At 42.4% G+C, this 25482-nt stretch overlaps 1 protein-coding gene across 6 annotated transcripts; it reads right to left on the bottom strand.

Moving 5' to 3' along the window:
• Positions 1-13081: 13081 nt before the first annotated feature.
• HES2 (hes family bHLH transcription factor 2) lies at positions 13082-21263 on the bottom strand. Of its 6 annotated transcripts, XR_011166615.1 has the most exons (7): positions 21047-21262; positions 20859-20954; positions 20559-20655; positions 18779-20419; positions 17350-17537; positions 15834-15926; positions 13082-13266 (listed from the first exon to the last, which is right to left on the bottom strand). XR_011166615.1 is itself a non-coding variant. In XM_069079330.1 (5 exons), exons 1-4 carry the CDS (start codon positions 21140-21142, stop codon positions 20139-20141), a joined length of 570 nt encoding a protein of 189 aa, XP_068935431.1. In that variant the 5' UTR covers positions 21143-21263; the 3' UTR covers positions 17632-18092; positions 20124-20138. The 6 variants fall into 6 exon arrangements, 2 of the variants coding, with proteins under 2 accessions (XP_068935431.1, XP_068935430.1); XR_011166614.1 differs by having other exon boundaries at positions 13082-15926; XR_011166616.1 differs by having other exon boundaries at positions 13082-15926; positions 17350-17457.
• Between the last annotated feature and the right edge of the window lie 4219 nt (positions 21264-25482).

Raw genomic sequence — 25482 nt, 5'->3', positions numbered from 1 at the left:
AGAAACACCTGGCCGTGTAACCGTGAGCAAGTTACTTAACCCCGATTGCTAAAAATTAAAAAAAAATTAAAAAAAAAAGTCAAGGGATGAACCCAGGACCTATATGACCACAACTACAAAACACTTTTCACACAAATAAAATAAGATCTAACTAATTGGAAAAATATCAATTGCTCATGGTTGGGTCGAGCTAATATAATAAAACTGACAATTTTACCTAAATTAAATTATATATTTAGTGCCATACCAATTAATTTACCAAAAAACTACTTTATAGAGCTAGAAAAAAATAGGAAGAATAAACAGTCCAGAATATCAAGGGAATTAATGAAAAGAAATGCTAGGGAAGGTGGACTAGCTATACCAGATTTCAATCTATATTATAAAGCAGCAGTCATCAAAACTACTTGGTACTCGCTGGGGAATAGAGGAGTGGATCAATAGAATAGATTAGGCACACAAGATTCAGAATTCAACGACTATAGTAATATATTGTTTGATAAAACCCCAGACCCTGGTTTTTGGGATAAGAACTCACTATTTGACAAAAATTGCTGGGAAAACTGGAATATAGTATGGCAGAAACTGGGCATAGACCATTTTCTAACACCATATACCAAAATCAAGTCTAAATGGGTGCATGATCTAGATATAAAGGTTGATACTGTAAGCAGTCTCCTAAAACAAGGAATAGTTTACCTATCAGACTTGTGGAGAGGGAAAGACTTTATGACTAAACAAGAATTAGAGAACATTATAAAATGTAAAATGGATAATTTTGACTACATGAAATTGAAAAGCTTCTGTACAAACAAAGCCAATGTAACCAAGATTAAGGGGGAGGTGGGAAATTGGGAAAGAATCTTTACAACCTATGTATCTGACAAAGGACTCTTTCCTTTTTTTTTTATAAGCAATCGGGGTTAAGTAACTTGTTCAAGGTTACACGGCCAGTTATTTCTGGGTGTGGTGCTAAGTATCTGAGCCCGGATTTGGTCATCCCAACACTGGAGCCAGTGCTCTTACTCGCTGAGCCACCTGGCCACCCCTAAAAGGGCTCATTTCTAAAATATACAGAGAATTGAATCAAATTTATAAGAATACAAGTCATTCCCCAATTGATAAATGGTCAAAGGATATGATGAACAGGCAGTTTTCAGAGAAAGAAATTAAAGATATCTATAAGCACATGAAGAAATGCTCTAATTCACTATTGATTAGAGAAATGCAAATCAAAACAACTCTGAGGTTCCACATCTCACCAGTCAGATTGGCTAAGATGACAAAACAGGAAAACGATAAATGCTGGAGAGGATGTGGGCAAATTGGAACATTAATGCATTGCTGGTGGAGTTGTGAACTGATCCAGCCTTTCTGGAGAGTGTGATAGTAATGGCATTTAAAGATTCCCCTGTATTGGCTTGGTTTTCAAACTGATTGTGTTAAAACCCAGAGCTTGTTAATCCCACCTGTGGGATGGACTTGTTGATGTGAAAAGAGAGTCCTGAACTGGGAGGAGCTGGTGACATAGATTTGGAGAGACAAGAGAGAGGCAGAAGAACTTTTTTTTTTGGAAGCAGCACCTCGTGGAGAGAGAGAGACTAAGAGAATTGCTGGTGGCCACTTTGAATTGCCCTGGACTTTTGAGACCTGCCCCCTGAGCTACCAAGGACTGAGGAGACATGGTTGTTTTGCTGGTACTTTGTCTGTCTGTTTTGATGTTGTTTTGCCAGATTTGTCCACTGGTGAAGGACAGTGCTGTTGTTGCAGGGGTCTGGAGACTGTCCTGCAGACAGAGTGAATACTGTCCACTGGTGAAGGACAGTGCTGTTGTTGCAGGGGTCTGGGAACCTTTCTGTTGGTTCAGAAGCCCTGAAGAAGGATTTTCTTGTTGTATGTTTACAGAAATCCTAGGAGAGGGTTTTGTTAATGTTTTCATGGGTTCTAGGACTGTTCTACAGACAGAGGATGAATTAATGAAGGGACTGGCTATGTATCTTGTGGCCTTGCTAAGCCTTGTCTCCCTAGGAAGTAAGATTGCTGAGAACTTGCCTAATGTCAAGATGAAGAAAAGACCTCCATTTGGGTATTAAGTGCTGTGCTTAAACTTGATATAACTCTGGGGTAGATTCAATTGTGATCCAGGGGTGGGGAACTTTTGATCTTTTTGTGTTCTATGGTTGAACAAGTGAATGTACTTTACTTATGTTTGGAAACTAATCTCCATTTGAGAAGAGGGGCTTTGTGGTGGACTAAATGAAGGTATAGCCTAGGGGTGGAGAAGTATTTAGAACAGGGACTTTGTAATTGATTGATTGATTGGAAGGTCCTGGGGTGGGGTAGTACTTGGAGATTATTTAATCACACTTAGTAAATGCTGTATTTGGAATGATGTCATGTTTTGATCTTCTCTGTTCTTGGTTTGTCACTGAATAAAATGGAGAGCACCTATGCTGCTATTTTGAACCTTGGGAAGTTGCCTTTCCTTGGTGTTACAGTACAGAGAGCAATCTGGAACTAGGCCCAAAGGGCTATAAATACTTTCATACCCTTTGATCCAGCAATACCACTCCTAGGGTTATATCCCAAAGAGATCATAGAAGTGGGAGAAAGACCCATATGTACAAAAATGTTTATAGCAGCTCTTTTTGTGGTGGAAAAGAATTGGAAATTAAGGAGGTGCCCATCAATTGGGGAATGGCTGAACAAGTTGTGGTATATGCATGTTATGGAATACTATTGTGCTATAAGAAACGAGGAGCAGACAGTTTTCATATTTACCTGGAGAGGCTTATACAAACTGATGCTGAGTGAGAAGAGTAGAACCAGGAGAAATTTGTACGCAATTACAGACACAATGTATGTGTGATGACCAACTTTGATAGACTGGACTCCTCTCAGCAATGCAGTGATATAAGTCAATCCCAAAAGACCCATGATGGAGAGAAATATGTACATCCAGAGAAAGAACTAGAAAGAACTGAGTTTATATCCAGGTGGAAGAAAAATACCTGATCTTTTTCCTTCTCTTGTTTGGTTTTATGTCCTCTTTACCATTTTTCATTCCAGCTGATACAATCCGTCTTTATAACCTGACTAATGTATAATGTGAAAGTATTTACAGATCCTATACTTGACTATATGCCACCATGGTGGGGAGGGGAGGGAGGGAGACAAAATATGAAACTCAAAGAATTGTGGAATTGAATCCTGTAAACTAAAAGGAAACAAACTAATTAATTAAAAAAATAAAAGTTGAAAAAAAAAAGAAGTCAAGGGATGGCTCCTTTGATTAGAAAAAAGAAAAAAAAATCAAGCTGGGGGAGGAAGACCATCAGGGTTGCTGTTCCAAAGAGCAATAGTAACCATAGTCATTATCTCTAAGCCAGGAGGGCCCAAAATACAACCATTAAATGGAGCTTGGGCTGGGACCTATTGTGGTCCAATTATATAGTGTGAGATGTCAATCTAAACCTATTTCCTGTCAAACTGCTTTCCAGATTTCCCAGCAATTTTAATCAAATGTTGAGCTCTTATTCAAAAAGCTCAGATCTTTGCATTTATTAAATACTAAATTGCTATAGTCATTTACTCATGTGTATTGGGTATCTAATCCATTACACTGATCCTCTACTCTTATTTCTTAGCCAGTACCAGACTGTTTTGATGATTACCACTTTAAAATATAGTGTGAAATCTAGAATTAGCAAGCTGACTTCCTTTCCATTTTTTTTATTGATTCCCTTGATATTCTTTAAATTTTGTTGTTTCAGATGAATTTTGTTATTATTTTTCTAGCTCTATAAAAGAATTCTTTGGTAGTTTGATTGTCATGGTACCAAATAAGTAAATTAATTTAGGCAGAATTGTAATTTTTTATATTGGCTTAGTCCACCCATGAGCAATTAATATTTCTTCACTTATTTAGCTCTGTATTTATTTGTGTGAAAAGTATTCAGTAACTGTGTTCATGGAGTCCCTGGGTTTGTCTTGGCAGGTAGACTGCCAGGTGTTTTATATTGTCTGCAGCTATTTTAAATGAAATTTATCTCTTGCTGCTGGGTTTTGTTTGGTAGTATATAGAAATGCTGGTGGTTTATATGGATTTATTTTATGTCCTGTAACTTTGCTTAAGTTGTTAATTGTTTCAACTAATTTTTAGTGGATTTTCTAGGATTCTCTAAGTATACTATCATATCATCTGCAAGGAGTGATAGTTTCATTTCTTAATTGCCTATTTTTATTCCTTTGATTTCTTTTACTTGTCTTATTGCTATAGCTAGCATTTTTACTACAATATTGAATATTGGGAAGGCTCCAAGTTTATCCCTGTTACAGATAAAGCTTGCGCTTGGTGTTAGATAGCTACTACTTATCATTTTAAGAAAGATTCCATTTATTCTTTGCTTTCTAGTGATTTTAATAGGAATGAGTGTTGTATTTTTTAAGGCATTTTTTTTTTTGCTTTTTGGAGAGCAATTGGCATTAAGTGACTTGCCCAAGGCCACATGGCTAGTTTTTGTGTTAAGTGTCTGAGGTCAAATTTGAACTCATGTCCTCCTGACTCCAGGGCGGTGCTCTGTTCACTGTGCCACCTAGCTGCCCCCAAAGGCATTTTCTGCATCTATTGATATAATCAAATAGGTGTTGTTGTTTTTATTACTAATAATAGTGAACCAATCTTGCATTCCCCTTACAAATCCCACCTGTTTATAGTATATAATCTTTGTGATATATTGCTATAATCTTTTATTTTTGCTGAGTATGTTATTCTTGGTTGTAATCCCAGCTCTTTTGCCTTCTGGAATATTATATTCCAAGTCCTCTGCTCTTTTAACATGGTAGCTGCTAAATCTGGTGTGATCCTGACTGTGGTTCCACAGTATTTTGATGAATTTTTTTTTGACTGCTTGAAATATTTTTCCCATTGATCTGGGAGCTCTGGAATTTGGCTATACAGTTCTTGGTAATTCTCATTTAGGGATCTTGTACAGGTGGTGGTCAGTGGATTTTTTTCAAGTTCTATTTTACCCTGTGGTTTAGGAGATTGAGACAATTTATCTTGATAATTTCTTGAAATATGATAACTGGGCTCTTTATCTGGTCATGGCTTTCAGATAATCCAATGATTCTTAAATTCTCTCTTCTCTATTTTCCAGATCAGTTTTTCATTGTTGTAACTTTGTTTTATTGTTTCTTGGTATCTTGCAGAGTCATTAGCTTCTATTTGCCCAATTCTCATTTTTAAGGAATTATTTTCCTCAGTGACTTTTTTCCACTTGGACAATTCTTAAGGTGTTATTTTCTTCAGTATTTTTGTGCCTCTTTTACCAAGCTGTTGTCTTTTCATAATTTTCTTCCTTTACTCTCATTTCTTTACCTAATTTGTCCTCTACCAGTCTCATTTGATTTGAAAATCATTTTTTAGCTCTTCCAGGAATTCTTTTGGGGCTTGTGTCCAATTCTTCTTTTTCTTTGAGGTTTTGCTTGTAGATATTTTGACTTCATTGTCTTCTTCTGAGTTTCTGTCTTTGCCATGGGCTGCTCAGTGTCCAACACTTAGCATGATTCAGAGACATGAATAAGAAATGACCAGGCCATATGGCTAGTTCAAGGAAGAACAATGAACTCCATTCATTGATTATCAGGACAAGGTTTTTATAGAGCAAAAGAGACAAAGGAAGGGGACTCAAGTTTTCTAATCATTACCTAGTCTGTTGTATCCTGGAAGTAGCACAGAATAGATAATTTGACAAGGATTTGTTATCTAGGAAACTAAAGTCTTAGGGCAAGACCTTTGATCTAGGTCTCAGGTACCTGCTAATGCAGCCTCAGTCATAAACAGACACAATTGAGAGCAAACTTCAAAGCCAAAACTGAAATCCTCAAAAGACATCACGTTTAGAGCTGACCACCCAAAGATATCTGAGTGCTGAATCAAATATTTTGGCTCTCAATAACTAAAATCTTGGGATATAGCCTATTGATCTCAGAACTCAAGTAATATCCTTATAATAAGTGTAACCCATAACAAAGAACTCAGGAGCTAACCTGATGAAAAGTTGCATCTCAAAGAGATTCTTGTTTTAAAGCCCACTATTAGGATTTCATATCTGAGTTCTGAACCAGATTTCTTTGGCTCCCCACATGTCTTGATCTTCCCTATCATCATAGTAGATTTTTATGGTCAGGTTCTTTTGTTGTTGTTTGCTCATTTTTCCGTGTTATTTCTTGATGTGGAACTTTATGTTAAAACTGGGCTTTATTACTGCTGTGGAGGGGAGCAGAGCACTGTGTCAAGCTTCAGGGTTTTTTTTGCACTGCTGTTTTCAGAGTTAGTTCTGAGGGTTTGGAAGTTTTTAGTGTTTCCAAAGTGTTGTGATCTGGGGAAAGGTGTGGTCATTGCTGTCTTGGTCTGCATGCTGGTCCTAACCCAGGAAGGGCCCCTGATTCCTTCAGATTACAATATATATTGCTCCTCAGGACCTGGAAGTGATACTGTACATCAGGGTCCCTGATTCCTCATGCAAAGGCACTACTGCCTCTTAAGAGTTCTACTCCTTCTTGACCAAAAGTGCCCCTCTCACCCTTGAACTCTGTCCCAGAAGTGGGTTGAGGCAATGTAGCTGCCAAACAGAGTCTAATCCTGAGTCCAGTGCTAGCACAGGGGTCCCATGTAATTTCTTTCTGACCAGTTGCCAGGTCCTCTTGAGACTTCCTGAAGCTGCTGCTTCTTCTGTCACCACTACCTACTGCTTTTTCTGTCACCTACTACTGGTGTTTCATCCATGTGGGCTTCTGGTCAGCTTCCACCCCAACCTACCTATCACAGATCTCTTTTTCTGATCTCCTACGTTGTCTTGGGCAAGAAGAATAAATCACTCCAAATTTTTTTTTGTTGTTGGCCCTGACCCTCCAGAATTCACTTTGAGGTATTACTTTAAACGTGTTTGGAAGAGACTATTGGGAGAGCTCAGCTCAGTGCTTTCTCTATTTCTCCATTTTGGCTCAGTCCCTGGAAGTCAGCAAACATTTTAAAAATGCCTCTTATGGGGCAGCTAGGTGGCACAGTGTAATGGGAATGCAAATTTGGAAGATCTTCCCTGCCCCTAGGCTAAAGTGCACCAGAAGCCTGGGGAGGGAGGCTTGTTTTTCAGTAGATACTTTTTGATTGGCCAGTGGGTCAATAAGGTTGTTAAATTCTCTGAGCCAGGAGAAGGCTATATAAGCCCTGATGTGTAGTTTTGTTTTGGGACTCACTTTGAGAAGTGTTCTGTGATTTGATCTGAATTCTGGGAAGCCATTGTTGAGAGTCCCCTGGCTTTGAAAAACCCAGATGTGGAAACCCAGATGTTGACTAGGTATGGATGTAATGGCTGGACAGTTTGGAAAGCTGTCTACTTGATCTGTTAATGTCTTGATAATTCTGCCTGTATGCTTTGAAGTTTGGGGTGCTGACCTATTTCCCCTGAACAAGGTAAACGATATATGTCTGACTGATTAAAGTAAGCTTGTTAAGCCATTTTGAGTTGCTTTCCTTTAACAAAGCAGATCCAAGAACCTGTGGTAGCTGCAAACCCTGAGGACGCTTGGGGTGCTTGCTGCTACACACAGTGAATAGAGCACCAGCACTGGAGTTAGGAGAACCTGAGTTCAAATCTGACCTCAGACACTTAACACAAAAAAAAAACTGTGTGACCTTGGGTAAGTCACTTAAGCCCAATTGCCCTACCTTCCCCCCTCCAGAAAAAAAAAAAAAACCACCTCTTATGTGTTCCAGGTTCTAGTGGAACAAAAACAAAATTGAAACAGTCTCTGCCCTTGAGGGACGTACCTTTTATTTAGTATCTAAGTGTATCCAGGCATTTGTTTCTTTTAAAAACACGCTTTTTAAAGTTGTTATAGTTCAGTTGTTTCAGTCAAGTCTGACTCTTCATGACTCCATTTGTGGGTTTTTGTCAAAGATATTGGAGTGATTTGCTATTTCCTTCTTCAGCTCATTTTACAGAGGAGGAAACTGAAGCAAGCAGGGTTAAGTGACTTGCCCAGGGTCACTCAGCTAGTAATTGAGTTTGGATTTGAACTCAAGAAGAGGAATCTTTCTGACTCCAGGCCCAGCCCTCTATCCAGTGAGCCACCTCACTGCCCATTTTTAAGGGAATCTTTTGTTTAATTATATGAATTTTTAAAGTAATTTTAAGTAATAGTTATATTAGGTAATAACTTAAGTAGTAAATGTATGTAATTTTAAGTAATATTTCCCATCCTGCCCAAAAAGCAAATCAGTCATTTAGATTTCAGATTAAAACGAGTGCTGTAGACCACATGAGTGAGGCACCTTATCACCATCTACTGGCAGCAACTTTAGATTGCAGGGGAAGATGTGTCCCTGTCTCATGAACCAAGTGCTGATTGCAGTGAGTACAAACGTCACAGGTACAAATGTCAGGTGAAATATAGCAAAAAGACAAAGCTAAGCCTTTGGTCTTAACCTTGTCAGCCTAGTGCTTCAGCCAACTACCCTTCAACACCAAGAATGACAGGGGAGAATGGCAGCTTCACCACCCGGAATTAAATTCTCAGAAACCAAAGACAATTGTCCTGGATCAGACCTGACTCAACTAGTTCATGGTTCAAGCTCTGGATATGAATGAAATGAGACATCCAATCTTTCACAAAGTTTACTAAGCAATAGTATGGAAAAGATGTTTACCAAGGACACATACAGCATTCACTTAGGTGGGCTGATACTGGTTCAGTTTAGTGCAGGAAGAAGCCTACTAAGTTCCAGACACTGTGCTAAGCAATTAACAAACAATCAATCAACAAACATTTACGAAGTGCCTACTATGTGCCAAGCACTTTCCTCAGCACTTTCAGCCACTTACCTCATTTGATCCTCGAGAAAACACTGGGAAATAAATGCTATTATCACCCCCATTTTATATCTGAAATAACTTAAGACAGACAGAGATTAAGTGACTTGCCCAGATTTCACAGCTAGTAAGCCCCTGAAGCTAAATTTGAACTCACCTCTTCCTCCTTGGGGCCTCTAGGCACCTCTGAGTGCAACTTCTCCTAACTTCTCTGTCTTGGTGAGATAAAAAATGCCATAACATTGTTTAAATGTATGTTGATGACATTGTGATTAATTACAAGGGGGTGCTGAATTTGAAATCTATTTTTGTCATCATGTATTTTCTCAATTAATGGACATTAACAGCTCACCTCAGACCCACTCTCCTGATGGGTGAGACTCTAGCACAGACCACCATTTCATGAGGCATCCAGACCATGCTAACTTCCCTGTTGCTCTACCCCTCACTCTCCAGACCTTTCCACCTCCTGGACAGCAGCCTTGCCCCTGAGACAATGTTTTCCAACTCCCCTCCCCCTTCAGCTTCCCTTTATGTATTGGCTTCTCCCATGCTCAGTGGTCCTTCATGGTGCCCAGGGTGCACTGTGTCATTGCTCTCCAGGAGACTTCTTCTTTGTCCCTCTCCCATTTCTCAGCTTCCTCTTATGTGTTGTAATCCCTTGGTAGAATGTCTGCTCCTTGAGGATAGGGACCGAGTTGCTGTTGGGCTGTTCTCCTTGTTGTTATTGTTGTGGTGGTGGTGGTGGTGGTGGTGGTGGTGGCTTCTTTTTCACACATCCTCAGTGCCTAACATGGTACCTGATACGGTAAGTACTTAATAAAAACTATCTCCTCCTTCTCTTCCTCTCCCTCCTCTCTCTTTTTCTTTCTCTCTTCTCATTTTCTTCTCTTTCTCTTCTCTCTTTTTCCTCTCTCACACACAAATATATCCATCTCTTCATCCATCTATATCTCAAACCATCCATTTGTCTATTCATCTATCATCTATTTCTATCATTATCTGTCTATTTGTCTATCGATACATCTATCTGTCTGTCTGTCTATCTATCTATCTATCTATCTATCTATCCCAGCATACTTTGTCCCCAGTTGTAAGAGTATATCAAGTGTGTGTTGTCTTTTTATATTTAGTCAACCAAGGATCTGTGTCAATGGGTTGGAACCTTAGTCCCCTGGACCAATGAAGTCTAGAGGATGATTTCAAGTGTCTTGTCAGGGAAAACCTAGCCAAGCCTCTATGGCAAAATAACCTAGCCTGTATGACTTTGGTAGATGTTACTCCTATCACATCGATAAACAGCCCTCTTATAAGGACAGTACCAGTTGAGGCCAGTAGAAAGAATGATAATTAACCGTTTATTTGAATCATCATCTGAAATTATGGAAAATAAAAATATCCATTACTTTTAAATGACTATGTATTCTTTTCCAAATAGGTTTTTGACAAAACTTGTTTTCTTACAAGAAAGTAATAAAATCAGTAATATAATCATAATGCACCATTTCTGTGATTTAAAAGTAGATCAAATTTTAAGCCATATAGTGGGACCCAGGTCTCTATAAAACTAGGACATTGGACTAAGGGACGGTCCCATTCAAGAGCTCAAGGATTGCAGAATTCTATTCCTGAGCCTTAGAAAGACAAAGACAACTGAGCCACTGTGACCCCACCCCCCAGCTAAAAGCTAGGACAATTTCAAAGTACTTGACCCTTCCCTAACCTACAAAAAACAGCCTCAAGCCCCACCGCCACCTGTCAATCTTACCAAGTGTCTTCTTAAACTTTCTCTAAGTCACATCTGGAAGCCACTACTGAAAGACTGTATGAATTCAAGGTTAATGCAAATTTTCCCACAGCCCTTCTCCTGTTACAGTAAGGAAGGAGCCAAAGTATAATTATAAATTTCTCAAGGGCCCTGGGGGGAAATTAATGACATGTGTTTCATGCAAGAACTGATTGGAGCCTAAAATGCCAGAGGGATCTCATTTGTTGGGAGATGTTTTCATAAAGCTTCAAACGACTTTATGGGTTGTGAAAGACATACCAGACCGAAACTGAGATCTCAGCTCCACCCCTACAGGTCCAAGAGACTGGGGTTTCCTAGGATAAAAACTCAAATCCTCTTCCCTTCTCTTCCCGAGAGTCTGCACCTCCTGAAACCTGTTCAAGGGTGACACCCATTTTATTTCCCTATTCCTTCTTGGACTATAGTTTCCCAGAGAGCCTCTGAATGCTTTTTAAACTCAAAATTTCACTCACACAATGAAAGAAAATAATGGCTTCCCACAGTAGGATAGTAACCAGGGCACTCACTTGAAAGGTACTGTGAGAATGCAGACTCCTGAAGAAGTTCCAAATGGCCTCATTACCACTTCTGGGTTGGTTTATCTGGAATGGTGGTGGTGAAGGGACTTGCCTGGAAAAAACAAAACTCCACCAAGGTACATCTGCCCCTTAGCCTTGGAGAGTTAGTTACTTGGGGCAGTGAGAGGTAATGGGATTGGCCCAGGTTGGTGCAGGCTGGGAGTGTCCTGGGTAGGACTTGCATCCAGAGCTCCCTGATACCAAGACCAGGGCTCTATCTACTTATCGATTATTTTTATCAATATCATTATATTGGAAAAGGCCTCTTTTTAAACCCCCTCTTGCCACAGACAGTTATAAACATGGCAGTCTAGAAGTTATGTGATTTGACCAAGGTCACACAGCTGAGATTGCTCCTAGGTCAACTGAAGATCTTTTGCTCTTTTCAGGGCAGTATGACATTTGGTGCAATCAGTCCAGGGAACATTAGGGAACTTTGAAAGATTTCTGTAAATAATGGTAACTGAGTTGAATTAAATATAGCTTTGTTGTTGCCCCCCTAGTACAGTATTGGCAATTTCCTTCAAGAACAAATTCTGGCAAAGAAACATTTCTTCCTCCTCCTGACAGCAAAGTGGGGGAGATAGACGTAAAATGCTACATAGCCACTGGGGGGATGGGGGATAGGATAGGGGAGGTCTATCCAGGGGAGACTTATGATGCAAAAACTAAAGGTATCAACAAAGCCAATTTTAAAATATTATTTTATTTTCAGTTTTAAATTCTCTCCCTTCCTCTCACCCAAAAAGTCACTTTTTAGAAAAGAACAAATTCTCAATTTTTCAGAAATGGTTAATTCTGATCTTCCTTCAAGACTCAGCTCAAATCCCACTTCCTTCCAGAGGCCCTTCCCTACCCCACCCCCACCCCAGTATAAGTGTCTTCCCTCTGGCATTGTTTTATTTACACTGTATATGTTTTCTTTGTACATAATTACTTGCTTTTGTCTACTCCATTAGAATGTAAGCTCCTGGAGGGCAGAGATTGTTTATGCTTCATTCCAGTAACTGGCAAATAGTGAGTTCTAAATATACTTTTGGCAGATTGATTATATTGCCTCAAATCACTGTTCCGTACACACCCCCCTAAATGACGGAGGGCACAGTCCTGGGGTCTCTTTTCTCTAGAAATGTCACTTTTCATCCCAGGGCAGGATCTTTTTTCCCTTCGAGCTCCTGCTGGACTTCATTCCTGAGGTGAGCCGCGTGGGTCGCAGCCTGCTGTCTGCTCCAAGCCATCCTCAGGAGAGAGTCTGACTGAAATATCATACACGTGTGCATCTGGGGCAGGTCTTCTCACCCCATTCTCACGCTCATGAAACTATTATTCCAGCTATTATAGCAGCTCCTTTGAGTGCCTGAGGCTCTGCCTAGGACTCTGGAAACCCTGACTGAAACTACTTAGTCACTGGGAACCTCGGTGGGTGGCTGAGCTGCTGTTCTCTCCCACATGCCTGGGCAGCTCCCTTAGGGCTTCTGCAGCCGCTCAAACACAGACATCCACCCACAACCAGGAACTCACACACACCCAGTTATCTGGAGTCCCTGAAATGTACAGCCAGGTAGTCTTAGAGCCCCAGAAAGCCGCAGGCAGCTGGGTTTTTAATGAACACAAATAACCATACACAGATCTCCTTCAGGACAGAATAATAACGAATTATGCTAACTCTCTTAAGTTGTACTTAGTGTGGGAAGACAAGCACATTAATACACTGTTGGTGAAGCTGTGACTTAGACCAGTCATTTTTGATCACAGCTTGGAATTAGGCCCCCAAAAAGGACTACAGTGTGCATATCCTTTGACCCAGTAATCCCACTACTGGACATATGGCTCAAAGAGGTCAAAAATATATATAATGCTCCAAAGACATGTACAAACATGTTCATAACATTTGTGGTGGCAAAGACTGGAATCGAAGTAGGTGCCCATCAATTGAGGAATGAGGAAACAAGCTGTGGTATCTGGATGAAATGAAGTCTTATTGGGCAGTAAGAAATGATGAATGTGAAGAATTTAAAGAAACCTGGAAATATTAATAGGGATTGATGAAAACCAGGGAATACAATATACACAATGACCACATGAATATTAGGAAAAAAGATCACCAGGAGGAATCCAAACTGAATAAATGAAAGACCAAAAATGGTCCCATGGGATACTGTCTCATTTCAACCATTTACTTTGGAAACCTCCCTTGACATCTAAGATGAGTCTTCTTTTTTATAGGGTAGGCTATGTGATGAACCATGGTATGCATCTCTCTACAATCTACAAAGTCCATGCAGCTATTTCTAAAATTATAGAATGCTCTCACACCTTCTAGATAATTCCTTTGACCAGATCAGAAAACTCCTTCAGAAAAATGTCAACAATTTTACCTCATTTGAACCTTAGAGATTTGGCTTCATTTTTTTTTTTTTGAACACCAGTTAACAATTCAATTCCTACTGCCTCTGGGGCCATGGTTCCATATGCTTGCCACCACCTAAAATAGATATTCCCAGATTGGGATTCCACAGATGCCCAACTGTATCCTGATTTCATTATACACCCAGTTACAGGTCAAATGAGATAACATATATAAAGCATTTTGCAAATCTTAAAGCACTATGTAAATGCTAGCTATTGTTATCATTATTATTACATAAACTAACCAGAAGCTTTGTCTGGGAGAGCCTGGGATTTAGCACATGGGAGAAGAGTAATTTGTAAACATTTATTACAGGAATCCCCTTTGGCAATCCGGTACTTTGCTCTTACTTTCATAGAAACTTCACTTGACCTCACAATTAGTGCCAATGTAGCAGGTGGAGACCTGCAAAAACATTGAGTCCTTTCTGAAGGACTTATGAAACAGAGTACTAAGGTGGGAAGAAAGAATCTGGGAATCAAAGACTGAAATTGGATGTTTGGCTCTGACACTTAGGAGATATGTGACCCTGGGCAAGACATGTCCTCTCTTTAAGTCTGAATTTCCACACTTGTAAAATAAGGAAGGTACACAACAGACACCTGTATCTCCTCAGCCAAAAGGGTTCTCATGATGGAGCAATAAATGCGTAGTGTGAGGTTTTGCAATGCAAAAGCAGGTCCTTAATAAAAGGAATAGGACTGAACATGAGTAGGAGCTATTACTACATCTTATCAGGGATGCATTCATCTATAGAATGAGTTTATTTGTGCTTAAATAATCGGAACTTTAGGTCCCAGGATGCAGAGATAGTCTTACAGAAGGTTTTCATCAGCCAACTTGAGCTAATGAGGCAATGAGACTCCAAGGGACTCATGGGAACAAACAAAGAGATGCCATCAGAGGAGCTGGCTATTATGTCAAGAAGCCAAATGGTTTCCTTCTTGATGTTTTAAAATTAAATCATCAACAGTATGATGGGAGCATCCACCAAAGAAGAGATGGGTAAAGTCACCTTGTGTTGGATTTTGGCACCTGGCAGATTTTCTTGCCCAGTGCTGCCCATCAAGACCCAATCCAGCTGCCTCTTCTGAAAGAACTTGGTTAATTTCAGTGGGCTAACAATAAAGAGATACCCAGAAGGCTGCAATGGCTGCCATGCCATGCTTTTCTCCTGGCATGTTTGTTTCACAACAACAGTAAGGAACTGTGGGGCCAAACCCTTCTGGGTAAGTCTTACACTTCAGTGCTCTACTAGGAAGTATAAGATTCATCTTCCAGCCTCAGGCAAAGAACCTAGCCTGGGCATGCCACTGTCACCACCAAAGGCTTCAACTCTTGTGTCTTTTGGCTCACATTCACATGGCCCAGAGACTCCTGAGGGGGTGGCAGGCTTGCATTTCCACATATTCTTTCCATGCCTTGAACTATAGCTGTAATTTAGCATCAACTCCATAAGAAGTCACTGAGGTGTCTGAATAGAAAAAGATTACAAGGAACCAAGAGGAAATGGCAGTCCTAGTTTAGGGAATAGGGAGTGAGCTTTGCCAATTTTTTATTTTTGCTATGAGTTACAAGTTTTCTTTCATAGTGTCTAACAACAATAGAACCAGCTTGATTTACTTAGCAAATTAAGGTTTGTAAAGCACTTTGCATATTTATCTCATTTGAGCTTCATCTATGAGGTACTATCTCCATTTTACAGAGGAAATTGAGGCAGACAGAAGGTAAGTGACTTGCCTAGGGTCACACTGCTAGTAAGTATATGAAGAGGTACTTGAACTTAGGTCTTCCTGACTCTAAGGAGGGGAGCTTTATCCAGTACAACACACTACTGTGCAGTCAATACCTTTACATTAACAAGAAGGGATCTTTAGTTGAATTAGGAAGTCTTTGATACCTACAATTTACCTTTCCCTAAATAAGGACTTAGGATTGTTAGAACCATAGAATTTCTATCTGGAAGGAACCCTCACTCAGCAGCATATAGTATAACCCCTTCATCTTACAGATAGGAAACTAAAGCTGAGGAAGGACCAAAGAATCACAGATTTAGAACTAGAAGGGGCCTCAATGACTATATCATTCAACCTTCTTATTTCATAAATGAGAAAACAGAATTCCAGGGAGATTGTGACTCTACACAATGATAGACCCAGGACCCAGGACCCAGAACTTACATCTTCCAGTGCAGCGGTCTTTCTGCTCTACCATTATGCCTCTTGTCTTCCTATCTAGGAAACTGATTTTCCAACAGGTTTGGGTTTTATAGACTGAAAAGGAGAAAAAACCAAGGGAACAAATTATAAGTTTTCTATGGTAAATTCTCAAATAGCATCAATTTCCTCCTGAAAAATTACTTAGAAGTAATGGACCTAAGGTGAGAAGATCCTTCATATACCAAAAGGCTCAGACACATTGTTGATCATGCTTATGGTCACAATGTGCTTTCCACATCCAGGTACAGACTTTGTCCCTTTAAGGGTGATGTCATTAAAATAAGATACTCAAGGTAATTGACTTGTGGAGATCAAGCTCTGCCACAGGAAGATACAAGGAAAAATGGAAGCTTTGTTGAAAGGGATTCTGGCTCTCTGCCCTCCTCTATAAACCCCTTTTTAACCAATTGTCTTCCCCCTTTAGGACAGGAGTTCCTTGAAGTTAGGGGATCATCTTTCCCCTCCCCCATCTTTTACTGTGTCTCCTATGTTTAGTGCAGGTCTTGGTATATGGTAAGCCCTTACTCAGCACCTTATCTGTCTAGCTATCAAATTGTGCATATAGCATGACATTCATTCACTCATTTAATAGATTATTTATTGAGCACCTGTTATGCACAAGACCTTGTGTGAGGCATTATGGCGTATGCAGAGACACAAACATGAGTAATATACACAATCTATGACCCCAAGAAGTTTACGATATAGTCCCCTATAAATGCAGTATTGTGTGCTCAATAGCATCCCAATGTAACAAGGAAAGTCTGTCAAGGAGAGACAATTCTTTCTATATCCTAAAGCACCTAGTCAATAGCCCCAGAAAGACTCATGGTCTCCAACCCTCCATCAAAAAACTCAGATGGTGGTGACCAGAAAATCCATTTATTGGCTAAATTATTCTCTTCCTTAAAGTCAGTATTATAATAGGGTTTTTACTATTTAATATGGGCAAGTAGGTGACACAGTGGATAGAAAGCCAGGTCTGGAATCAGGAATACCTGCATCCAAAGATGGCCTTGTACACTTACTAGCTGTGTGACCCTGGGCAAGTCACTTAATGCTGTTTGACTCAGTTTCCTCATCTGTAAAATGAACTGGAGAGGGAAACAGCAAATTACTCCAGTATCTGTGCCAAGAAAACCTCAAAAAGGGGTCAGGAAGAGTCAGACATGATGTAAAACTCAACAACAATAACAAATATTTAATGACTCCCAAAATTTTCATGAGCAAGTAACTGAACAAAATAACTTCAGATTCTCCCTCAAGTCCAGTCACATAAATCTATGCATTTGCAGCATCATCTGAAATACTGCCCACCTCCACACAAGTGTGAGCTGTATTTGGTTCAAGGGTCAGGCTAGCAGGCAACCCAATTACTATACAAGAAACAAGAACAGAATTTCCAATACAAGGGGGGGGGGGGGGGGGGGGGGGAGGAAGAGACATACATATTGCATCTGGACTTCTACCACCTTACCTTGGAACTCATATCATGAGTCTGTGAGTGAACCCTGAAATTAGGACACACCAGAAGGTATGCAAACCTGATCTTCCTGCCTTGGCCTCAGGTAGAAGAACATCAGACCTGGAAAGGGAACTCAGCAGCAGTTAGTCTTACGGCCTAGATCCTCTCAGCTGCACTTGATGTCACACTTAGAGTGTAATCTTGGAGAAAAGAAATAAATGAGAATCATTGTAGCATTTTTTTTAATCCAAGGAAGAGAACCGGAGGCTTAGAAGCAGACACAGACAAGACAGCTTTGAAACCCACACGTGGAATTTATTATGTTCTTTCTAAAAATGCAATCTACACAAGTAGGCAGTCAAGTACTATCTTCTGTTTCTCTGATCTCATGTATGCAGAAATGTTCATGTTCAATAAAGTTTCTCCAGTTTCCCAAGTACAAAATAACAAAATGCAATTTTGCTTAAAAAATATAATCTTCAGTTTCTACGTGAAGGGGAGAATGAAAAAAGAATTCATTTTCCATTTATGGGCTTGTCAACAGTTTGTTTTTGGCTACCCACTCTATAAGAAACAGAAGGGAGTGGCTGGCAAAAAAAAATCAGGAAGGTGCTTCCTCATTTCTCCACCAGATCTTGGCAGTGAATTTTCTGCTGAACGTTCCCATGGATTCAAAGACCATAACTGGGGAATTCCTCATTCCTGCTCCTGACTGGTTTCTCTGAATCCACAATGTCCAGGAACTAGAGATCTTCCTAAAGAGGTCAATTCATTCTCATCACTAGACAACATTTATTTATTTGGTTGCTATGCAAGACACTTAAAAAAGAAGGCAAATATAAAAATGTACTTTCATCCAGAAAAACCCAACTAGAAATATATTGGACTTTAGAAGCAATAGACTCTCCTGATGCAACTCTGACCCCACCCCAAGGGAGAAGATGGGTTGTATAGTGGGTTCTTTGCCCGGGCCTGTCTCCCTACCTGGGACAGGCCAGAGCAAAAGCAGCAAAATATTGTCGGCTCCAGGTCTGACAGTGGAACCTTTTGGACAGGAGGAAGAGGGGCTAGGAAAGAATATGTGGGGGGGGGGGGGAGAGGAAATACAAATAACTCTTCCTCCTTTTAATTTTGAGAATGTCATATAGAAATCCCCACATAAAGAAGTTCCAAACTTAGCCTTATAGGACTAGTCATGAGAATCTGAGAACAAAATTTTTCACCTATATACAGGGGTTTATATCCTAAAGCACCAAAACTATACATACATATATACATATGTATATATACATATAAATATACATACATGCACGCATATACATATCAGGAAGATACCTGGGCTCAAAGCTAGACTCATACACTTACTAGCTATGTCCCTCCAGAAGACTAATGACCCTCAACCTTCTAACAAAAACTTCAGATAATTTCTCTGGGTCCTTACCTAGAGACCCAGATGGTCTTGTTCTGGTAGATTCCTTCACCCTGTTCTTGAAGACACCACAGGGGTTGGGAGGATATTTTAGAGACCTGGTGGAGATATAGAGCAACTGGGGAAAGTTGAAATTCAGGCTTTGGAGAATATGAATTGGGGATCCTGAAAGAAGGATAATTCACTTTGCTCTGTTTTCCTGCAATCCCAGGCAGAGAAGAAATAAAAGAGGAAAAGGCCTTCAGGAGCTAGCTAGCTTCTCATAAACATAACCTGGACTCAGTTTCTCTCCCTAGATCTGAGTGCCAGGATTGGAATACTATTACTCTCAAGGCAGTCCCAGGCTGGAGACTGAATTCTAGGTACCCTGAGCAAAGACTCTGAGCAAAGCAAGCATCTGGCTTCCAGGAGGCTCAGAGCCCCGAATATGGTAGTCATTCAATAAATGTGAGTGGATGATTTGCAAAGCAGAGCAAAGGAGGTGAGTGAGAAAACCCAAGGGCTTTGAAGATCCTGCAGGTCCAGTAGCCTTCTGGGATGAGGACCAAGAAGCAACTGTTCAGATTCACCAAACAGCTTGCTGTGCCTTGAAAACCCTTCTAAGTCATTGAAGTCCCTTAAAAGGGTAAGCCGGTGCCTCTTTCCCAGACCCTCTTCTTCCTGTCCCAGAGGTTCCACTGTCAGATCTGAAGCTGACAATATTTTGCTGCTTTTGCTCTGGCCTGTTTCAGGTGGGGAGACAGGCCCGGGCAAAGATCCCCCTGCACAGATTATCCTCTCCCTTGGGGTGGGGTCAGGGTTGCATCAGGAGAACCCTAGTCTTGGTGCTAGAGGCCAGGGTAAAGGAGGTCATCCTGCAGCCTCAGGCAGCTCTGTGCTGGCAACAACCCCAGTCACCTCTTTAGAAGAAGGGTCCTCAAGAGCAAAGCCCCAGTCCCAGAGACTGGTAGATCTTCTGCCTCCAATGCAGCAAACTCAGTCGGAGGACCAGGAGAAGCCACCATGTCCAAGCTCAAGGCAGAATCTCCCTCTCTTAGATGCACTGGGCCCTTGTCCTCCCCTCCCCCATCAGCAGAGGGACCCTGAGAGACCAGTACTTCTGCAAAAGGGACATTGGAGGAAGGGACATTTAACAAAACAAAACCTATTAGGGGAAAGAAAAAAAAACCATTTTGGTTTCCTCTGTGAAGAAACCAGAAGTTTAAAAGTGCAGTGGTAGTAGAAGGTTGGAAGATGGAGTTGGGGCATAGGCCACCTGGCCCAAGCAACCTCATTCACCCCAGAAGAGAGTTTCTGTCCTCTTGTCTTCTATCCCCATAAGTCCAAATAAATATATGTCCAAAAGAGGCCCCCTCACCTCGAAGAGGGCTGGCTACCAAGGGCGCCAGAGTCCAGAAGGTGGGGGGCCAGATGGAGAGCCAGATCCCCGAGGAGAGGAGGCCAAACGATTTCTATCTGGAGACTCAGAGCCCAAGTTTTTGGGGCTGCTACGGGAGTCCGGGAGCCCGGGAGGGTACTGGCCCGAGGCGCTTCGGTGCAGGTGCTCCAGGAGTCGGTGGCACACCTCGCCATCAAGGAGGCTGCAGGTGGGCAGAACTCGGGTCAGACGGCTGAGACAGGCCCGATATCCTTCTCTGTAGCTGTCTGCTAGGGCTGAGAAGGAAGAAGAAAAAGAGTCATTCAGGCTCTGAGACTGCAGGAAAGGAAGTGAGGAACTGGAAACGGGGTGGGGGTGAGGGAACGAGCCCAAGCTGGTGCTGACTTGGATCCCGTTAGCCTAGAGGTCACTCACTGGGTGCCGAATGGCAGTGGGACGTCGGCAGCTCCTGAAGGAAGCGCACGGTCATTTCTAGGATGTCCGCCTTCTCCAGCTTCGAGTAGCGGGAACTCTGTGGGAGCAAAGGGACAGGGGGCTCTAGGAGGCTGCATGGCTATGCCCCCACTTCACCAGACTCAGCCTTCGCAGCCGAAAGTCTGTTCCCAAAACCTAGGATCCCCAGTCCACCGTGGGTGTCGCGAGGGGCAGCACCGATTTCCACCCTCTTGGCTCCCTCCACGACTTCACCAAACCCCCAGGTCAACGGGCACTCACATCCTTGCCGATAAGTGGTAAGATGAGACCCTTGAGTTGGCTAAGGCTCTCGTTGATGCGCGCCCGTCGGCGTTTCTCCATTAGAGGCTTGAGAGTCTGAGAGAACAGATAAGTTCAGGAGAGAGTTACTTTCCAGCCTTTCCCACTTCCCAATTCTACCGCCCACTTCTGGCTTCTGCGTCTCTTACCTTGCGCAGTTCTGCGGCGTCCCCTGGCCTTCGAGGGACCCCCATCTTAGTTTGGAAGGCGCTCCCTGAGTCCGGCTCAGCGCTGTATGGAGACATACAGCTAGGTCCAAGCTGTTGAGGAGCTCCCAGGCAGGTCACTAGCCGCCGGTGGAGACGTCGAATGCTACCGGATCGCCTCCACCTAGACTATAAGGAACTACCCCGCCCTCCAGCTCCACCTCCTGGCTTTGTTCCTGCTAGGGAAGAGAAGGGAAAAGGCTGGGAGGGACGAGGAAGGGGGGTGGATCCCCCGAGAGAGGGCACAGTTACCGGCTCCTAGTTCGAGCGCTGGCTTCAAGACAGTACGCCCTGGGGCAAAGAAGGTGCAGACAGGGTGGAGGTGCCCAGGGGGGAGAGGGCTCCAACTGGGACGCCAGGCCAGGATTGTAGTTGTGAGGCAATCCAAAGGTTAGGACCTGGAGATTAGACAGCTAAAGCAGGGTTTGCCACAGAGCCTCGGAAGGAATTAACTACTCTACTTCCAAGTAGAAACCCAGGTTTCTTTCCTCTTCCGCACTATCCCATCTACATCTATCTTCCACCCCTGCCTCCTAGCCCATCACCACTACTTAACATCCGCACTCAATCTAGGGGCTAAGAGGAGGGCGCTCCCACCCAGAGGAATTGTGAAATAGGGGCTGTCCCTCCTCTAAATCAATGATCTGTGATACTCTTCACGAACCCCTTCCCTATTCTAGATATCCGTTCTCCAGAGCCCTGGACCTTCCGGCCCCCTGTTGGCTTACACACAGTCCCTACCTGTGTACATCCTTCTCCTCTCTCCCCCCACTCTCCCCATGAAATTAAGGCTTTGCGCAGTGTGGATCTCATTCACAGAAGTTATTAAGGGTTTGGCTTGTTCCCCGATCGGCCCCCGCTTTGTTTTGTTTTTAGCATTTTAAACGTATTCCAGGAATGGGAGCATGAGCCAAATGTGAGGATATTTGGGGAGGCGTTCCCGGAACTCCTTAGGTCACACTCTGTAATCCTTTAAGAACACCGATCCCTCACTCCTTCGGACCTCGACAAGGTAGAGATTTCTACGGCTGTGGATCACTCTCTAACCCTTAAAGGCTCATGCACAGTCTCCCCACCCTGCGTCTAGGTGTCGAGGTCGCTTGTCGGTTGCTATTGCAAACAGACTGGATGTCCCCAACTCATCTGTGCTGAGTAGTTCCAGAGCTAACTCTCCCTTCCTATGCTCCTCCCCACAGAGCTTAGAGAGGGGCTAAACCACTGAGGTGCGTGGGGGAAGGGAGATATGAGGAATAAGCGAAGCAATGAGCCTAGGGATGGCTCGGTTCCTGAATCCAAGCTGTGCTTAAAGCCGAGGCTCCCAGTTGTTCTCTAACGCAGGGACATCCCTTCCTGGATGTAGCTTTTGAGTAAAGGCGGTGGGGAAGAGTCTAGATCGAGCTCTTCGGGATTTCCCAATTAGTTCTGGGGGACCTAGAGGCAGTGTTGACCTCTGAAGGCAGAGGGCTTCCACAGAACACAGGACTTCCAACAGCCAGGCGCTGTCCCAGGTGCTGAACGACCCTACCTTCCCTCACTTTGGCTACCGGAAGGTTCTGTATTCCGAATACTAAAGGAAATACGAACAGTGGGTGGTGAAGCAGGGTAATCAAACTGGATGAGGGATCGGTCTTAGGGCACGAGATCCTGGAATGAGCCAGACCTTCAGTCAGTCAGACAGTCAACTAGCATTTATTAAGCGCCTCTTATGTGCCAGCCACTGCGGTAAGGGCTAGATACAAAGAAGTAGAAACAAAACAATTCCTGCTCTCAAGTTCACGGTCAAAGGATGGAGATTCGCAAACAACCACGTACAGACAGTATATTTGCAGGAAAAGTAGAGAAGTTCCTAAGATTACGGATAACTAGGAAAGGCTTCTTACACGAGGTGGGACTGTAACTGAGACTTGGAAAAAAAAGCCAGGGAAGCCAGGAGGCAGAGGCGAGAAGAGACAATTTTAAGCATGGGCGCGAAAGCTATAAGAGGTAAATGTTCTGGACACTGGACCGAAAAGCGGGGGGATGGGAGGGGCTGAACGAAAAGTAGGAAGGGACCAGGTTGTGAAGGGGTGCTCTAAAAGCCAAATGGAGGATTTTAGATTTGATCCTGGAGGTGATAGGAAGTCACTGGAGTTCCTTGGATAAGGGAGTGATATTATCAGACCCTCATTTTAGGAAGATCACTTTGATAGCTGAGTGGAAGATAGAGTAGACTTCAGAGTGTGAAGAGACGTGAAGCAAGGAGACTAACCAGCAAAGACCAACTTTCAAAGGAAGGATAAAGCAAGTTTTAAAGATGTCTCACTAGCCAGGTGTGTCTTGCTAGGTCTTTCTCAATGCATCTCCAGGATATCTGTAGTAGATCCCCTTTGAAGTTTCTGAAGTACAAATTTATACAAAAATATATTTACACAGTAATTGACTCACATCCTTACAGATGCTCAAAACTGTCTCCAGTAATCAGAGGTGAGTTGCCAAGTTATTAACCCTGTTCTTTAGGTAAGTGGGGGCAGGTGATGGAGGAATACCCACATACAGAAAATCTTTAGGCTTGTAGATCAATTAGCTCTTCTTAAAGAAAATAATAGAAATATCTCAAGGGATTGTTAAACCTTCCAATCATTCACACCAGATAAAATAAAACTAAAGCTTCCTTACCTTTGCATCTCCCTCAGACCATGAAACAAAATCTTCTCCTTTTTAAGCATTAAATAAATGTATTTGTTTTGAATAATCAGGTTACTTTCCCATTTACCATGGGGACGAAAGTTTTAAATGGAGTTCTCTATTTTGGAAAGAGAAGCTAACAGAATATTAAGAGTTGATTGTCGTATCTGCATATTTGAGTAGTCAAAGAGACACAAGAGGGCACTAGTAGATGAAGTAAGGACCATGGGAAGGATGGTGGAGAATATCAAAACTGCATTCTACAGTTTGGTGGAAGCAACAACTGCTCTGAAAATGAAGGGCCCTGCATACTCTAATAGCTCCATATTAAGTCTAGGATCAGGCACAGTTGCTCTGTTTTGGTTATTTAAAGCCCTTCATGACCTGGGTCCAAGCCATTCTTCCATCTTGATGACTACTCCTCTTCAAGCCTTATGGTCCAAACCCCTTCTTACTGTTCCTCATACACCACATTCTATCTCCCCTCTCAGCAAGTCTTTTCATTGACTGTCTCCCATGCCTGTAATTCATTTCATCCTCACCTCTGCCTCTAAGAATCCCCAATTTCCTTCAAAGGTCAGCTAAAAGGCAACCCTCTCTATGAATAATTATCTGATTACCCCGGAGAGGGCTGGAGCCCTCTCCTTCAAGGTGAAGACCTGCTCCAGGTCAACAGTTGTGGGAGTGGAGAGACAGGAATGGATAGAAGAACTTTTATGGAGGTAGAAATCACAAAGCTTTGACAATAAATTGAATATGTGCAGTGAATTTGGGTGAGGATTTGAGGCTGATATCCAGATTGTCAGCTTGGGTAACCGAACAGATAGATTTGCCACCCACAGAATGAAGAAAGTTGGGAAGTTGGGAGTACTGGGGAGAGAGGAAAAAAATTAACTCTGTTTTGGACATTCTGCATTTGAGATGCCTGGAGGACATCTAACTTGAAATGGCCAAAAGGCAGTTGCTGCTGCCAGTTTCACCTGCTTGCTGGAAATCAGGAAAAAGGCTAAGACTAGATATATACATCTAGGAATTGGCACAGAGGTGATAGCTGAAGGCAATGAAACTGGTATAACCACCAATGGAACTCAAATAGAGGGAGAAAGAGCTCCGGAAAGAGTTTTTTTTTGGGGGGGGGGGAATACCCATAGTTAGTAGGTGGTGACCTTATTGAAGTACTGTCAAAGGAGAATGAAAAGGAGGAGAAGGCCCAGGACAGACCTTGGGGCCTCCAGATAATGGCAGGTGCTGCTTGAATGAACCTGGTGTGGGGGCTGCTTTGGTGCCCCCCCCAGGTGGGTTTCTGACACTTAATTGCAACTTTCCCTGGATATGTTTGGCTCCTCACCTAGTGGAGCCAAGAATGTCACCTCCTCGAACAGCCTTTCTGGTCCAACAGAGAAGACAAGGAGGGGTCAAAGGCACGAGATGAGTATAAAGAGGCAGTCCATAAGGACTCCTTCTCTAGACAAATTGGCCTCCGAAAAACCTCTCAAGTTGGTGCTTTTCGTGTGTGCCCCACCCTCACCTCTACAGTAAGCTGCTTTGGGGTGGGGGTGGGGTGTAACAATCAATCAGACCGGATTCTTGTATTTTAACACAGGTCTGTCCCTTCCCCAAAGAAATACTGGGAAAGACCTCGGAAAGAGTCTAGAAAGCCAGGTGACCTGGGTTCTAGTCTTGACTGACTTTAAACTACTCACTTTCCCCATCTC

This window comes from Petaurus breviceps, unplaced genomic scaffold (genome assembly GCF_028583685.1).
Source record: "Petaurus breviceps papuanus isolate PSGF00001 unplaced genomic scaffold, PetGlider_PUasm1.0 91041, whole genome shotgun sequence".
NCBI classification, from domain to species: Eukaryota; Metazoa; Chordata; class Mammalia; order Diprotodontia; family Petauridae; genus Petaurus; species Petaurus breviceps.
Note: the sequence above shows the minus strand (reverse complement) of the source record. Positions and strands in the feature narration are given on the sequence as shown.